The following is a 17,768-nucleotide window of genomic DNA, read 5'->3' as shown; positions in this document are numbered from 1 at the left end:
ATTAGCATTGTTCTTCCGACGTCTGATTTCTTTTTAATTATAGGAAATGCGTTTTTCTAAGGTACATAAACTTTTGGAATTGACTGTATAGCCAATACATCCTTAAGATAGTTGTCGACATTCATCACTTTCTTTTCTGTTAACTATATTTTGCTTTCGGAGAAAGCAGTAATTTTAATAAGATCCTAGTTATCCGTTTGTATAGTTTTACATAAAATAAAATTTTATATGAACATAGATAACGAAACATTCCAAATATACGCATTTAAGTCAGTACAAAATGCTACCTAAAGACAGAAAAATGCGAGTCGATTTTATTTTTGTGTAATTAGAATTGTACGAGAGATGCCTTACCCGTAGGTAAAAGGATGAAACTGTTAGTGAAATACTGAACAAAACCGAGCATAGATAATCCTTTGTAAATGTTTATTTTAATACTTTTTACGCGTCAGCCCCTATAAAGAGAATCGATGTATTGAAAAATTATTTTTAAATCAACATTTATAAATAAATGCCCAAATAATCCAATCTCACACTCAAAATATGATACTGATAACTAAATTATTATATCGTTCTTGCTGTGGGTATTGCATTGCTGTAAATTATTGATATTTAACTTTATTACGTTAACTGTATTCGTGCTATTGCCCTTAATTATACGTACAGTTTATTGTGTCATGATTTTAAATGTTTAATCGATATGATCGAAAAATTTGATTTCCGTCAAATAGTTTGAAAATGTCTATGTATAATAATGTATTACTCGATTTGCCTGTATACAAATACAAATGAGAAAACAAATGTTAATATAAAACAATGTATTTAATCAGTGCAAGCAGCACTAAAACGAGTAATAAACATAATAAAGTCTTTAAGAAATATGTATATACATTACGTCGACGCAAGTTAAAATATAGAAAATAAAAAAAGGGAACGGCTGTTTTCACCTTATAATAATGATGATCAAATACTCTTCAAGTTTAATGGCAAAAACTATTTCTCATTATGATGAGAATACAGATAGCGTGTCCTTTTTCTTATTTTGCATCTATCGAAGAGTGTAGATTGTATAGTAATCACATGTTATAATACTTGGCATCTAATTCCGATTTCCATTCATCAATATGAAAAATATCACATATCACGGACTGTCATTAAAATTTGGTCACGATCCTAACTTGATCCGCATACTTTCGTTTAATCATCTCAGCTTCTGCTTTGTCTCTCTTCCCTTGTTCACTATGGAAGATCCCGTAAAGGAAATAGATAGCGAAACCTGTACAAAGTGCAGAGAATAACAGTAAAGTACTGTACATACAGAAACATTCCACTCTTCTTCTCATTTAAATACCTATAAGCAACCAAATGGAAAATCTGATCCACGTAAAAGCGTCTAGTTGCAACATCAAATATAAATTTATGAAAATACTACAACAGGGGATAAGCGGCACTAATGGTACCTATAAATAAAAATACATAATTATAAGCATAGTAGAAATACCTTCTTCTTCATGTGCATTTCTTTTGTACCTTAAATGCTAGATCAACGTCTTGAGTAGGCTGCCTCACGATGACAACTAGGTTTAATAATAATATATTCAATAGTATAACTAATATCACAGTCTCTATTAGGCCATTGCCAAATGCTTTGTCACCCACGCAACTGATAAGAAGCGCAATACCGAACGTAACGATACCTGTAACAATATTATAAACAATATGAAAATAATATCCTGATCCTGCTACGAATCATAATGAATTACTTATCAGCTTACATAAGATTCCAATGCTGTATTTCGCGACCTTGCTCGATATCTCAGTGATCTCTTTCTGATTCTGCAAATTGACTATATGTTTCAAAACACTGATCGGTGTCAAATGGTAATCGCTCATCGGCGTCGCGCTTTGATTGTTTGATGTGCATTCTTTCCCTTGATACCTGAACGTTATTATACAATAAATATCTCGTATTCAACAAGTATGTATATATAAGCATTCGCAAGTTATTGTTACCTTAATATTAAAACGGACACCGCTACTATCGTGTACGCCAACAACGTTCCGATGGACATCATATCGATCAATTGTTTAAGATTGAAGATTAGAGTCATCACTCCTGTGAACAAACCGGACACCACCGTGCCCAAGATAGGCGTCATCGTTTTCGGGTGCACGTCCGCGAGCTTTTTGAATATCACCCCGTCGCTGCCCATCGCGTAAAGGATCCGCGGCAAAGGGAACATCGCGCCGAGCATGCTCGTGCATAAAGCGAACGCGGCGCCGATGTTCACGATCCATTTAATGGTAGGCCATCCGATCTGATCGAATACATGAGGAAACGGTGCGTTGGCGTCCTGGAAAGATTTTTTAATACCGAAATCGTTGAACAGAAGGAACGAAGAAAGGAAAATGCGGTCCGCACCTGAAGATAGTACGGCCACATCATAGTTAACACGGTCGAGATACTAAAATAAGCCATTAAGATTATAACTAAGGAAACAACGATGGCTATGGGTATATTGCGTTGAGGATTCTTAGCTTCTTCACCAGTAGTAGCAACGGCGTCAAATCCAACGAAACCAAAAAAACACTTCGCCGCGCCAATCATCACCCCGCTAATTCCGAACGGCATAAAACCACCCGCTCCTCCATGTTTATCCGCGGGTATAGCTTCCGCCGGTATGTTCCAATTTGCGGGATCAGCTAGAAGCTCGATCGTTTAGACTTGAAATAATTAAGAGCCGACGTATAAATAATAATAATTACCTTTCAAGGATCCTGCTACTACAATTATTAAAATGGTAACTAAGTTCACTACAGTGAATATATTGTTTAACATAGAGGATTCTTTCACTCCTACGCTTAGTAAGATTATGAGGAGCATTACTACACCAAACGCGAAGAAGTCTGGGTACTCGGATAAAAATGAGACGTTAATAGGCATCGCTGATTGTAACGTTTTACTTATCGCGTTTCCTATTAACGCGTCCAGGTAATTGCTAAGTCCACGGGCAACGCTTGCTGTACCTGATCCATAAACAAAAATACATTCGACATCTACCAGATAGAAGAATAATTGAATGCATAAAGTTAGTACTTGATTGCAAACAAGAAAAAACAACAAGAGACGATCTTTGATCGGCTTTAGAGAAAAGCAAAACAATTAGAGCCTTCGATGTTTGCGTACCTATCACGTACTCCAAAATTAAATTCCATCCTATAATAAAAGCAACGAATTCACCCACGGTCACGTAGCTATAAACGTATGCCGATCCTGCCTTTGGGACTCTAGATGCGAATTCCGCGTAACACATACCTACGAAATAAAACAGTAATCCTAAAATCTCGGCGCAACTTGTTTAACAAGAACAAATTGTTAATATCCGAGGATATAAGCGAATTTAATTTACCGGCAAATGCGGAAGCGATAGCGGCAATGAGGAAGGAGATACAGACGGCCGGGCCGGCTGTCTCTTTGGCGATGCTCCCGGCGAGGACGTAAACACCCAGACCGAGGGTCGAGCCCACGCCAAGTGCCGTGAGATCGAACAAGCCCAAAACCCGAGCCAACTCGCTTTTGCTCTCCTGGTTCTCGTCGATTCGCTTCCGGGATAACGCCTTCCATAGCCGGCTCACCATGATGACGACCTACTTTCGCTTCCGGTTCTTCGTCCTCTACCTAAAACAGATTTCACGGTTGCCGTATAATTTTTTCGTTCGGTTCCTTCGTAACAGAAACTGGAACAACCTCGTAAATGATTGACTCGACTTTCAAGCAGGCGCTTCTAAATATTTTGGTATATCTTCTTCAAGACATGCTCTTCAAGGTTGAACATTTAAACAAATAAATCATAATCCACAATGATAACAAAATAGATACAATATCGTGAAGTTACGGTAAAATGAAAATTAATTAAGACGATTACTGATAATGTTCAAAGAACATTTTGATAGACAAGAAATTAAATTGTCTTATTTTTTCATGAGCTTTACGCGCCCCAAATGAAACGCTTTTTTCCGTCAGATGATTGTACAAGATATGTTTCGCAATTAAAAATAACATCTTTCATTTACGATGACAACGAGAGATAAGAAAGAGGAACAGGCATTCTGTTTATATCTTTTGTAATGACGAGCGATTATCGTTCCTTTCGAATTGATCGACTGTTCTGTGAATTACTGACAAGAATCAATTAAATTACAACAGAACAGGTGCTAAATACAGAATCGTGTTTGTATTGTAATAATATTCCAGAACGTGTTATGAAAATCCGACAAGAATCGGTTTACTTCGTTATTTGTGTACGTGCACTAGAAACAAATTAGAAAGGCCAGCAGGATTTCTTGCGGTGTAACAAATAAATATATTCAATCTCGCTGTTTCAATTAGCATAAAAATTCGCAGACGTATATTAATTTAAACACACGATTACCTGGAATTTTATGCCGTCTACAATGTATATTAGTATTTCAATTTGCATGTTACATTCGTACAAGAATTCTTAACGCGTTACGATCATTTTTACGTCCGCGGGTCACCTTGATCTCTTTAAGCCTCGATCGTGATCGGCAATTTGAAAAGAAACAGGAGAACGCTCTCGCTGTTAGGATTCACTGAAGTGTACGCAAAACGAATGTTGAAATAAATGTATATATCACTTTAGGATTCCCCGAGTACAACTATAATTACAGACATTCCTAATACGTGTAGGACGTGCTAATACACAGTGATTTATTTCTGAATACCTATGCAATGATTTTCAATAAGATCAACACGGATTATCGGGACGTAAAGAGCGCAATGTGCAAATTGAAGTTTCCTCTTCGTCATCTCCTTATTATCGCGGAATCTCTTCATCGAAAGTTCAAACATTAGTAATAAGTGAAATCGTACTTTTCCTGCAATACGTCCTTCAGTCACCACTTCTACTTTAAACACTACAGTCGGAATTGAAATTTCATTTTTTTTTTATCATGTAAGCGTTTTATAAAACTTCATCGCCTTCTCTATGAAATGGATACAGCATTTTCGGATCCCTGTTTGACATTGGGGACTTGGGGAGCTATACGCAACGTGACAAGGTTACAGGCTAGTTAAGGCGAGGCACCGTGTGCCCCGTGTTCCCATTGCGTGGTCCCCCTCGAGCTACAGCATAATGTCTTTATTTACAGTTCGTACGCGGGCCAATTACCAATTTTACCTATCAGGCTACCGATATCAGACACTCGACGCAAAACCAAGCTCTGTCTTAATCGATGATTGAAGATCGGTGATAGCTTATCTACTCTCTTCGTTTCAATTATTTTAAGTGACGTCTTCGTAAGCCTGAGAGATACTACTTAAATTTCACTTAATTGGAGATAATTATCATAACGATCATCTAATTAGGATGAATTATGTTTGGAAGAAGTTAAACGATAAATATTTAAATGCAGACGTACGAATTTGTAGGATTCGTAAAAAGTGTTGTCATCGCGTCGAATTGAGATCTTTTATGTGTTTTTAAAAGAAAGCGATCAAGGTGAAGAAATTGGAACAGAGAGTGAACGAGGTCGGAATGAAACGAAGGATGATTATTAGCCAAGATTAATTCTCGTATCGATTCATGCTGATTTTTCGACCACAGGAGAAGCGAAATAGCGTTGATTTAAATATCATTGGAAAATAAAGTTATTCAGATTACACATTCGAAAAGCAAACTTTTTCGTACACGAACGTGATACTGTTCTGGATTTGACGACTGTCGTTAAAAAACAAATGATAAGAGTGTAAATTTAAATAACGATTTACGAGCGATTGCCAGACAGCGTGCTATCACAACAATTGGAAACAATTATTTTTTTCAAGGAATTACCCTAGGATACATCGCATACATCGTGTTTCAATTGATACGTAACAAATCCGTCTATGTTCACGGTTCTCCGATAATACAATAATTCAAATAGCAATTATTTTTTTCGTTCTTGTAAGCGGAACTCGTAATCGCAAATTCGTTTCCTTGAAGCGTGTGCAAGGATAAAAAACATTGTGCAAGGGACATTTAACAAGGCTAATTGTTTGCGAGAGTTTTTTTAGTCGGTATACAACATATATCCTTATTTAAACAAGATACGCGCGACCCGTTTATTGGTACCTAGATCGCATTAATGAGAGGGAAAGGAATTCTTCAAGTGTCCACGTGAGAGGATTAGAAAAAACAGCCTTGCAACACTGAATTTACGATACTTCAATCTTTCGAAAATAAATGAACAGATCGGTATCTTAATTTAAAAAACAGAAGTAAAATTGATATTTTCAATATCATATTCATTAATGATTGTTGTTATCTAATTTCTTTTGAATGCTATCAATTGTCTTGCCAAATTGATGGGTCAACAGATTAACTGATAAGTTGTAATAGAAAAATCCAATTAATTAATTAATTCCTGTTGACATTGCCAACGACGATTTGTTCTTTTTACAATTGCAATTTGCAATTTAAATGTGTCTGAAAGTATATGTAAGGCTGACAATTAGTGAGAACTTTGCACATTGATTAATCTTCACGTAGTTTTAAATATAATTGTATAAAGATGGACTAGCGATACTGTTGAAATATTTTGAATTCGTGAAAAAGATACGTTTCTATTGGTACTGAAATTTGCTTATCGCCAAACATAATGTTCACCACCAATGCAAATGTAAGAAAAAAAAACTGTCGTAAAAATAAGACCGCAACAATAGCTCGAAGCTAAATACCCATCATAAATGTATTCCTAAACGCGTTTAAGTCCTATAATGAATAATTTCTGTCACGAGTAAGCATTGCGAAAAGCCGGGAGCAATCTTCTACTTTTACCTTGACTGACAGCCTTTTCGTTTGCCGTTGCCTATATAGAATCTATGATGACACAACACAAGTTCGTATCTCATTTTTACTTATATATATGTACAGGATATTAATTATTAAAGAGCGCTGATAAACCCGTAAGTTAATTTTTAAATGCGCACGTTAGCAGAACGGCTGAAAAGTGCAATTGTAAAAAAAAACATGTAAATGAATACTAAACTATGTACATACCGCAATCATAAGAGATGCTGTAGTTAATTATACGAATCATATTACGATAATTATACGAGTAAAGCTACATATTTCTTTTCTACCCAGTTCGAAAATAGAACAACTTACAATTAGCACTTTAAAAAGATAAAACTTAACGCGCACGTACGTAACGCAAAACTATAATCGAACAAAAACTATTTTGAAATATGTTTGAGAACGTGTTTTAAAGCATGTCTTTGCCGGCCGCTAAAGCGTTTTTACGAAATTACGAAATAAATGCTTTTGTTATTCTTACCTGAGTTCTCGTGTTGGAAAGGAAAGGTGTGCGGAAAATTTCTCACATCAGAGGAAGTTCGTCCAGGCAGGATAGGCATGCGTAACTCAAACGGATGTAGGTTGAACACCGTGGAACCGGTCGCACCGGAGGACGATCACAAACTAATAATGTGCTCTAATGTCGCGATACTCGGTTCCACCTGTCCGCTATCTAATAAACCTCAATCACCTCCCACCATGATTTTAAAGCGGCGACGTTACCGTTCGAAATCCTCAGGTTCCAAGCCTGGGGGGAAAGGACCTGTGTGTACCGCTCAAATGTGTACAAACAGTTGCTACTCTTTTGTGTCCCTTTTGCCTGAACTTGCCACAATTCTATGATGGAATCTGTACATTGGGAAATAGGCACCGAGCGTTGACACGACCATTTTATTTAAAATATTTAATTTGTAATTAAGTTAGTTATTTCATTTACATATGAACACGTTCATTGTATTCGCGAAATTTTCATGAATATTCTATGTTACGTAAAATCATGTGTTTCACAGGCAACTAGTATTGTAAAGGAAACAATAAACGAACATTCAGTACTATCGTCATTGCCTTCTCTTCGCAAGAGGAAATATTTCATGTCGCAGGAGTTTTACGACGTAAAAGCTATTTTCATGAAAAACTGGCCCCATTACAATATATCGTTTAAGTAGCTACAATTACAGATTTTATTTTACGTACATCGATCACATTAAGTTCTATTGATGGATTTTTGATATGTTTCTGAATTTGTGGCACAGCCTGGGCACGTATGTAAGGATTCGTGAATAAATATTTCACAGTCTATACAAAACGTTTGATTACATTTGTTGCAAATGTACACCTGGAAATAAATTCCAAGCTATGTTTTTACGAATGATAGAGATTATTTTATATCTGTAATCATGAGACATACCTTTTTGTCTTTCTGGGATAAAGTTCTTTGGCAACCGTAACAAGACGATGGAATCCCGCTGTAGCCGACTTCGTTGAAAGGCTCAACGGGAAATAAATAGTGATAAGAACGAGCCAGATGCGGAGCAGATACAAGAGTTAATCCACAAGCTCTGCACTCCACGGGAAGCTCGCAATGTTTACTGAGACACTGAGGGCAAAGATAACCCGTGCCTAGAAGTTTAACAGATTCGTCCGAGTTTTCTGCATGACTGAAAACAAAATACAAGGTTCCTCACTTCTCTTCAGAGAATGCTTCAGTTTTAAAGTTACATACCACATGCAGACTGCCATTGTAGAATCATTTGCTGTGGAATGCAACGCGTGATGAGGGAAACCCATTTTCACTAGGGCAGCGTCTAGCCTGCTAGCAGCTGGAGGTGGATCTATGTGCATGTTTAATTGTTCCTTGAAGTGCTTATCGTCTAAAGCAACACCGTGCTCGCCACCAGTTGCTGTGGCCATTCTTTTACAAATATATAATTCGGCAGCCAATCCTATCACACTGCATCTGACGCAATCCGATCTTAAACTCTAAAACCATAACTGATTGAAATACCTTTGTATATTTATCATAGGAGATCGTGTATTTAACGATCAATATTTTAATGCATACTTGTATGGTTTCATTGATATCTCCAGGATCACACGTTGTAAGTGCTCCTACGACTACAAGTATTTCTCTGCTAGCATGGGATGGTAGAAGACGCAAGGATTTCATTGCTAACTCTATGGAATTTTGTAACGAAGGTTCGCCAGATGGTGAAATTTGATGCAAACTTTGTACTTCCTAAGAAGAAAGGATTTNATCTTGAACCAAAATTATATTCATTAATGAATTATAGTTAGGAACATCATTATGTTATTATCTATATTGGTGGGTACCTTCAAGGAACACAGAAACCTTGTTGGTTTCAAGTCTTGATGAGACATTGATTCAGATGCATCAAGAACAATGTATATGTGCCTCATCATTCCTAATCTGGCACCAACTTTTTTTTCCATCTGCCGTTTTCTTTTGGCATTGTGAATGATATCTGCAACGGATGCTTCCAACAAGCCATGATCGTCTTCCTTGATCGCTTCCCTTGAAAATAATTAATTTTATGCGAAATAACTGTTGATAGAAAACTTGAGAAATAATTTGAAATAAATAAATACCATGTCTTTTCGTAACCGGTCTCCCATCTGTACTCTTTCTCTTCCTCTTCATCAGCCATTTTCTAGTTCCTAAAAAATATACCAAATCATTTTATTCCAAAGTCGTAGTTGGAGCTTAATTACAAATAAATTTAAACTATTACTATGTTCTACGCAATTCTGTTCAACGCTACGCACTAAGGTTATTGTTGCTTACATTACTATTGACATAAAAAATGTGCGTTATGATAAAAAAACATTAACATGAAAGTTATTTAGAGGTCTGGAAGCATTGCTGAATTACAAAAATTTCGATTGCTGCGAAAAATCTAATAAATTTCCATAAAACTGTATGCACAGTGCTCGAAGAATACTCGGTTGATACTTGGTGAATGAAGGGAATTATTCATTCCAAATGCTTTGTTCAAGTACAAAGGAATTCGTATACTTGTACTAAGCATAAATCTACTAAGGACAATAAAATATTAATCAGAATAACAGAGTTAAGCGCAGATGAGTTATAAACGCGTGTGTAAATAACCAATGATTATTTACGAAATCGTCTTGACATCAATTAACATAAACTTGCCTTTTGTATACCTATTCGGCCCAGTCCCGGAACATAGACGAATTCGTCGAAGAAAAGCGGCATATTTGAAGCGAGAAAGAATCGTCAGCGACCTAAGCTGTCTTTTGAAGGCAGATTTCTGCTTTTCTTCGATGGTCCATTTCTAATATGTTATTTATATTGGGAGAGGGAGTACCTAGAAAAAAGCATCGCCGATAAGAGTAGATAAAGTGAAATTAGGATGGAACATGTTCCCGCCAAAAGGTAAGCTGTTGCCGTGGCGGGCAGGCACCAGGGCGCCACAGTCGTCGGACGCGATCACTGTTTTCATCCATCTCGTGCGGCAACAGCAATTTATCCTGATCGGGGAAAACTGATTTTTCCACGGTTTAACGGGCGTAAGTCGTAACCGCATTAGTTTTGATCTCGATCGGATTGAAATCGGTAACGGGCAAAGTGTGTTCGAAAAATATTCATGGGGATAGACAGGAAGTGAATAGTCGAGGAGAGTTTTCGCGTACGAGAGCCATCTTGACGAGCATCGGCTTGCTCGTGATAGACAGAGGACGAGTCTGTGGCGGCAGCAACGGCAATGGCATCATTTCTAAATGTTTTCGTTAATTTCATACGGCCGAGTTGTATTCAGCTAGAATAAGCGAGCCTTATCAGTTAACGACCTGCTACGGTGAGCCGGCTATTATTTGAAAATCGAGTTATCTGTGAGTTTTATTCGTTGGTAAAACTTACGCCACTGGCCGCGTTTACAATGACTCCATGCTGTGTGCCCCGACGTCTCGCCGTTTATGCGGGAATTCATTTAGTTTAAATAAAAGGTTCCGCGATATACGCGACTGGATCGAGCGAACGATTGCTGGTCGCTCGCCCAATTAATAATAGCCAAGGTGTATACGTGCAGTGAACCATTGTATCGCCACAACAACGACAGTAGTGTCTTGTTAAAAAATGTTCGCAGTTCGATTTCCACCGGCATGTTGCGTGTAAATTTTTCTGACGCCCGCGAAACTTTGAATTCGGAATGTTATGCTCTTTTCTTCTTTTTACTGCCCTATACCGTGAAATTGTTTAATCAAACAAATTTCATTCTTTACATTCAGTTTAATCAAACAAATTTCATCCTTTACATTCAGTTTACCTGGTGAACCATTGAAATATGTATCTGCGCCATACAAACAATGCCGCATAACTTATTTATTATCGCACAAGGTTGAACGTTGCACATTGTTGCATTCGATATTTAGTTTTTTTCGTTTGAATTTTGTAACTAAGCATCGTATGCTAAAAAATGAATGAAAATTGTATTTTTTTAGAAAGAAACATTTTGTCTGGATAGAGATTTAAGAAGTTTATTTAACAACATGGAGGGAGGTGATGGCCCTTCAGCCATCAACAATAATCCTACTGCTATCAAAGGTAATTTTTCCAATTGTTAAGATTGAAACCTGTATATACATATTTTTTGGACAGTTTCATGGTAACTTGTATTGACAATCAGTAGTCAGTGGTACAGAGAGAACAAGAGACCTGACAGACTGGCTATTTTCGATCTGATATTTTGCTAACAATTTGCTTGGCTTTCTAATTTAGTATAACTTTCTTTATGTCCCTAGCCGCACAAGAAGAGATGGGAAGGCTAGACGTTCTTGTATGCGGACAGTGCCATTCAGTTTTTCATTTTATCGAACAGTTTCAAGAGCATCGTACAAAAGACGGTGCTTGTACTCAAGTTTCACATTTTCGTGACAATAGTACTGTTAGTAACATTCTTTAAGTATCATTAAGAAAAAGTTTTGCAAGCAGGAGGTGATAAGTTCTTTAACTCTTTGTAGAATGAACAAAAAGCACAAGTGTGGGCTTTCCTTTTATGGAAAGACTCACAAAAGGATCATCAGGACGGATCAGGCGATCGGGATTCAACGAATTCATGGAAGCTGTATCAAAAGTGGTGCAAAATGGATACGCACATTCGGGATTCCTGGATCGCGGCTGGGAAAACGATTCAAACGTTTACGAAAATCAGTAATGCGAAGATGCAGGAAGTACCGAGGCAGAATCAAATAGGCACAGAAGGTAGATTTCGTTTGAGCGTTAACCAATTGTTTAACCGAATGATATATTAACGAATTGTTCTGTATTTCTATAGGGAAGCCGATAGTTGTTCGTAAGGTAATAAGAAACGGTCAACCGGAAGACGATAGTAAAAAGGACAATAAAACTTTGGAAGCGAAGAATCAAAAGAACGAATCTGTAGATGAAGTAGAAAAGAAGGAGAAGCCAAAGTTAAAACCGTCAATAAAACCTAAGGTTAGCTCGTATATATTTTAATGAAACTTCTCGCATCGCGTCGAAACTACCCATTTATTCGATGCCATAGGGTAAATCAACCAAACCTGACGACGATAGGAATTCAAGCGACGAAGAATACACCGTAGAAAAGATATTAGCAAAACGATTTAATCCGAAGAAAAGATGTTCAGAATACCTACTAAAATGGGAAGGTTATGGGCAGTAAGTTCTAAGCGAAAGATTGATAAGTTATATAACGAAGTGTATCACTAAATGTAAATCTATAAATCATTATAGCGATCAAAACACGTGGGAACCCGCTGAACATGTCGCGACTTGCAAAAATTTGTTGGACGAATTCGAAAGGAACCTCGCTAAACAGAAAGAATTGAAAGCAGCTCAGCAGCAAGCTAATGCGAAAGCAATGGGACGTGGTCAGATTCAAAAAACGATTATAAAAACAGAGGCCAAGCCCGGACCAAGTACTGCGGCTCAAGTAGGGTAAGAGATTCATTTTTTTCATTTTATAAAACATTTATAAGAATAATATTTTAATCGAGAAACTATATATGCAGACGACCTATGCGCTCAAGTAAATCCAAAGCAATGGATCAAGTGAAGCAGTGGTGCGGCTCTATGAAAGATGAGGACAATGATCGTACGTACTACCTTTTATTTTCTACTACGAAGAATGGCAGCTAAGGATATCAAGATTCGAATGTCTTTACAGTACTAGGAAAGAGACGAATGGATTATTCCGAAAGCGATTCCGAGGAGGGTAGCAGCGCTGCCAAACGAACGAAATGTGACACAGGTAGTGACGAAGACTGGACTGGAGAGTCCGAGGAGGAGAGATTGTTGGGTCGAAGTGACGTGATACAACGCGCGTTTAATCGCGCGAACGCCCAATCGAACGGTTCGAATAAAGCGAGCGGTTCGTCTACAGATCTTGCGACTTCTCTGGGGCTTCAATCTCCCGAGGGAGCCAAATCTAACCAACCTCCGGTATTAGTCGCGAACGCCAAAGGGGTCGTAAAAGTAGACCCGAAGCAAGTGCCGAACTTAACGTCTGGCGTGTATGTAATGTCACGGAAAGATGGTATCATCAAGCTGGATTCTTCCCCTAGCGGAAAACTGGCCGTAAAAGGTTCGCCGACCCAGGGTGTTTTGATGGTTCAAAATCGAGATAATACTAACATAGTGAGGAAGCAAGTAATATCTGCATCGCAGTCGAATTCAGTAACGCCGGTTAAAGTGGTATCTAAAATGGATGGGGGTCAAGTAGTAACCCAGATGAAAGTAGTTTCTAAGCCGATTACGAGTAAAACAGGAGGTACACAGAAAACAGAGCCTATAAAGATCCAGCCGAAACCAGATCCGACACAGTTACCGCAGATACATGTCGTGACCGCGGTGCCGGCTCCCATAACTTTGCAACCAAGAATAAGTACAGGAATACGTCCTGGACCTGTTACAGGCCAACGCAGCGCGGACGGTCGTCCATTGTTACCGAGACCCCCGCTGCGTGCGACCACACCAACTAGCGTACTCGGAATCGGATCGACGATTCGCACGCCTGTCAGGGCGCCGGCTCCGCGACAAGTTCAGACCCAGCAAACGCGTCAGGTGCTACAAAAACGTACGACGCCCGTGACCACCACGCAAACGAACTCGGTGAGTCCCGGAAATGTGACACAGATCAGACCCAAGTTCACGGTGGTTAGTCCGCAACAGCAGAAGCAAGTGGTTAAGCCTGGAAATAGTCCAGTGCAACAACAGGTGAAACAATCGCCGAAGACACCAGTCGGTAAGCCACAGTCATTATTATCTCCGCAGCAAAAGTTATTAATGGCAAAAAGGAAAGCTCAAGAAGCAGCAGGTATCATTAAACCAGGTGGCCGTGGCCTCCTAGCAGCCGCCCGAGGCGCTGTTGGACGAGGCAGAGGTAAACTGACCGAGACGACAGCGGTAGCAGCCGCTGGGTCAGCTAACAAACCGAAAGAGAGTAAACTGGCTGAGGGCGACGGTCTTCATATGGAGTTCCACGAGGTAGGCTCCGAAGAGAGTAGCAGCGATGGCGAGCCAGAGCTTCCGCCTCCCGAGACCGATACAATCGCGACCACGGAGCCCGACAGTCCGCCCAGGCCGTTCACTTTGTGCCCGTTGACTGGTCGTATTATCGGACCAGATGGCGAACCCGTTGAGCAACCAGCTGAACCGGAACCAGAGCCTGAATCCGAACAGACCACGACCCCGTTGTCCACCGTTAAAACCACCACCGCTACAGCCGAGAGTATAGACGTGAATGCCACGACCACTACTACGGAATTGGTTCTACCTTCCCTCGACTCTCTCACGGATGGCAGTGGAATAATGAGAGTCGAGATGAGCCCTGGTGGCACCACGGGCACGATCGTTCAGACGAGTGAACCCGCGCAGATAAACTTAACAAACGTTCCAGCCCCGGATCTTCCTTGCTTGGACGATACAGCTCCCGCTGTAGTGACACCGACCACGACCGCGGCACCTGCTTTAACGGAACCGACTACCAGCAGCGAATCTTCCATAGCCGCGGCATTGACAACAGCTACTGTCACTTCGACCAGCACGATGGCAATCGCGTCTACCGATATAGTTAAAACCGAGGATAAGATCTCGGAGGAGAGGAAAGTGGCTGCCGAAGACACGTCGAATCTGGTGACGATAACGGGCGAGGATGGTGTAGTTTACCAAGTGGCTGGACAAGCTGAGGATGGTCAGACGTTACTGGTGACGCGGGACGCCGATGGCGAACAACAATGTGTGTATGTCACCACGGAACAGCAAGGAGACGAAGGATCCGTATTGACGTTGGATCACGCCGTGGCGGAAGCCGTAGCTCAACTGATACCCGATCAAGTAAACCTGGCCTCGCAATTTTACGTAAAGGAGGGAGGAACGGAACCTACAGAAAATCCGATGGTCATGTCCATCATGGACAACACGAACTCTGCGGACGTAACGGAGGGACAAGAAGACGCCGACGGGCACGGCCAAGTCGTAGCTCAAGTCGTACAAGCGGAAGATCCCACACCAGGTAACGTATCCATATACGAGTACGAGAAATCGATTAACTCTGGAGCAAACTAAATATTTGATCATGTCCTCGCGTTAGGTGGCACTAGAAGAGTGGTTCTACTTCTACCAGACGGTAACCTGATGATGACTGAGGTAACGGAGGAACAGTACGCCGCGCTGGGACTCGGCAAGTGAAAGGACTCATAAATGTTTGATATCGTATGAAAGAAATATCTGACGATTATGCATCGAACCATAAACAATTAACAAATGGAAGTTGTACGCTTAAGGGGTGACCGTGGGTTGTATATATGTAAGAACGTTCACTTCGTACAATTGCAAATGAATACAAATATTTCATTGTTTTTCCAACTAAACCAGAACACATCGTGAACTGAACTAAACACGCAGACACACACTTACATACACACACGTGACACACTTACGTAGCAGGTGTACTATAAAATGAAGAAAAATAAACAAAAAAAGAAATCATGCAGGTTGCAAAATACAGACATCTAGCAGTTAGATTAACGGATAAACAACTATGTTTTAGAAATTCATGTTTCAGTGTAAAATCCGTCAGAATTTTAATTTTTACTTGTTTTAATTTATAAAAGGTTGGAGAGAACAAGTGAATGCTTAACGTAACAGACATCCGCGTAAACGAAAATGCTAATGCTAAATCATTATACGTTTTCAGCTAAGCATTGTATTTGTAGGATAGTAAAGTATAATCTGGGGTTTTATATTTTCCACACAGTAACTGTCTTTTAAACAAGATCTTTATCCTCCCGCATACAAAGTCCAAGCTTATATTTCCAGTCATGAGAGAAGTATAGCGATGAATCAATTATTAAAAAAATACAAAAGTCAAACAATCGGCTCTTCGCTATGTAAATTGTATTATAAAAAGACGAAACCGAAAATTCAATTAAACCTGTTGGGTCGAATCTTTACTACGAAGCTTGAACCTAGTTTGACTCTTACATTAGTTTGATATCCCTCATCGTACAAGACGGACTTGGATAATAACAGTTTCTCTTCTAGTTCGATTCGCGCCGGTGTACGGAGATTTGTACATCGGGCTCATAAAACGCGTATCTTTTCGTCTTGCGTTCTGTGGACTGTGTATGCTTACTCTTGATAGATTAAAATAAGTGCACTCTCTTATAAAACGGATAAACACGTAATTTCTAAACCTATAAGGCTAAAGCTAACTCGAAGGAAGTAAAGGAAAATATATACATAAAACAAATACAGTGTTGTTTAAATGGAAACATGACGCGCGTCTCATTATTATAAAGCCCATTCCGATTCCTTTTTGCAGGTTGCTCGATAATTATACACTAGCTAATCAATGATCCTCGCTTTACTAAACTGTAAGCTTTCGTTAAATCAATTTTTTTTATGTGTTAGACGGGGAGAATTTGCGTGAACGTTGTTCCCATGTATCGCGATTTGAATCATGTATCGAGAATAACCAGAATCTTCCCGTTTCTATCATATTGTACAATAATCTGTAATGTCGTAAAGAAAAAAAAATAATGCATACAATGTTTATGCAAATTATTACAATTATGAATTTAGTACGTATATACGTATGGCATAACTGTAAGAATCATGATGATAAGTATAAATAAGTGTACCTTATTGTGATTGTAATCGTGATTACGATTAGGGTTGAACTAGATTCAAGCGATCTTTTTTTCTTTTTAATTGTAAGCAGTCTGACACATGCAATAAAATATAAAGAAAGAACTGCACTTGAATAGAACGATTATTGATTATTATATCTCGGTATAAGAAGAAACTATTTTGCACGATGTACGGCCAGGGATATAAAATCCTAGTATTTTACTAACGTAATCATTTTGTATATAGAACTTCATTCTCTAAACCTTTATATAAAAGAATTGTTTCCAAATAAACCATAGTCTTAAAATTCGCCTGCGTTCTTCCAGTTACTACACACTTCTTTTAAGGATGTATTGGCTATACAGTCAATCCCAAAATTTTATGTACCTTAGAAAAACGCATTTCCTATAATTAAAAAGAAATCAGACGTCGAAAGAATAATGCTAATAATAAATAGCTACGTGCTAAAAAGTATAGAAGGAAATATCCAATTAAGTATTGTCGCTGATGAAAAATGTTTTTTTTCAAAATTGCGAAAAATGCTTCAAATAAAAGTTGTTTTCCTTCTAACTTCGATATTTAATGAGTTACGTATGATTATTTGGCATTTTATTGATGTTGACAAAATCCGACCATCCCAGCGTCGAAACGGCGAAATTCTGGAAAAAAATTTCGTTTTTTTTCAATTACTTCTAAACTGTTGGTCCTACGGAAAAATTGTATACAATCTTGTAGAGGACGATGAGATCTACAATTTC

The 17,768-nt window shown here is 38.8% G+C and overlaps 3 protein-coding genes across 8 annotated transcripts; 1 reads left to right on the top strand and 2 right to left on the bottom strand.

Moving 5' to 3' along the window:
- Positions 1 to 602: 602 nt before the first annotated feature.
- slif (cationic amino acid transporter slimfast) lies at positions 603 to 8,357 on the bottom strand. 3 transcript variants are annotated; one of them, XM_026817342.1, is made up of 11 exons: positions 8,266 to 8,357; positions 8,052 to 8,193; positions 3,411 to 3,679; positions 3,188 to 3,316; positions 2,767 to 3,027; positions 2,423 to 2,703; positions 2,014 to 2,354; positions 1,776 to 1,939; positions 1,531 to 1,697; positions 1,352 to 1,460; positions 603 to 1,276 (listed from the first exon to the last, which is right to left on the bottom strand). In XM_026817342.1, the coding sequence occupies exons 3-11, from the start codon at positions 3,637 to 3,639 to the stop codon at positions 1,155 to 1,157; spliced, it is 1,803 nt and encodes a 600-aa protein (XP_026673143.1). In that variant the 5' UTR covers positions 3,640 to 3,679; positions 8,052 to 8,193; positions 8,266 to 8,357; the 3' UTR covers positions 603 to 1,154. The 3 variants fall into 3 exon arrangements, with proteins under 3 accessions (XP_026673143.1, XP_026673144.1, XP_017887715.1); XM_026817343.1 differs by lacking the exon at positions 8,052 to 8,193 and having other exon boundaries at positions 8,266 to 8,351; XM_018032226.2 differs by lacking the exons at positions 8,052 to 8,193; positions 8,266 to 8,357 and adding an exon at positions 7,339 to 7,424.
- On the bottom strand, positions 7,515 to 9,936 carry Ssl1 (general transcription factor IIH subunit 2 Ssl1). The gene is given in 6 exon segments (XM_026817344.1): positions 7,515 to 7,605; positions 8,266 to 8,515; positions 8,581 to 8,837; positions 8,920 to 9,140; positions 9,143 to 9,390; positions 9,465 to 9,936. Coding segments are annotated over 6 exon segments (1,110 nt in total). The 5' UTR covers positions 9,524 to 9,936; the 3' UTR covers positions 7,515 to 7,530.
- A 101-nt stretch (positions 9,937 to 10,037) lies between these two features.
- Positions 10,038 to 17,319, top strand: Chro (chromodomain-containing protein chromator). Of its 4 annotated transcripts, XM_026817335.1 has the most exons (11): positions 10,576 to 10,696; positions 11,340 to 11,442; positions 11,640 to 11,782; positions 11,859 to 12,099; positions 12,173 to 12,333; positions 12,404 to 12,537; positions 12,613 to 12,816; positions 12,891 to 12,973; positions 13,046 to 14,122; positions 14,210 to 15,391; positions 15,470 to 17,319. In XM_026817335.1, the coding sequence occupies exons 2-11, from the start codon at positions 11,388 to 11,390 to the stop codon at positions 15,565 to 15,567; spliced, it is 3,378 nt and encodes a 1,125-aa protein (XP_026673136.1). In that variant the 5' UTR covers positions 10,576 to 10,696; positions 11,340 to 11,387; the 3' UTR covers positions 15,568 to 17,319. The 4 variants fall into 4 exon arrangements, with proteins under 4 accessions (XP_017887726.1, XP_026673136.1, XP_017887725.1 ...); XM_018032237.2 differs by lacking the exon at positions 10,576 to 10,696 and adding an exon at positions 10,038 to 10,409 and having other exon boundaries at positions 13,046 to 15,391; positions 15,470 to 15,567; XM_018032236.2 differs by having other exon boundaries at positions 13,046 to 15,391.
- Positions 17,320 to 17,768: the final 449 nt, after the last annotated feature.

The sequence above is a fragment of the Ceratina calcarata genome, unplaced genomic scaffold (genome assembly GCF_001652005.2).
Source record: "Ceratina calcarata isolate Rehan_Ccalc_2016 unplaced genomic scaffold, ASM165200v1 scaffold569.2, whole genome shotgun sequence".
NCBI lineage: Eukaryota > Metazoa > Arthropoda > Insecta > Hymenoptera > Apidae > Ceratina > Ceratina calcarata.
This window is presented reverse-complemented; position numbering and strand designations above follow the sequence as displayed.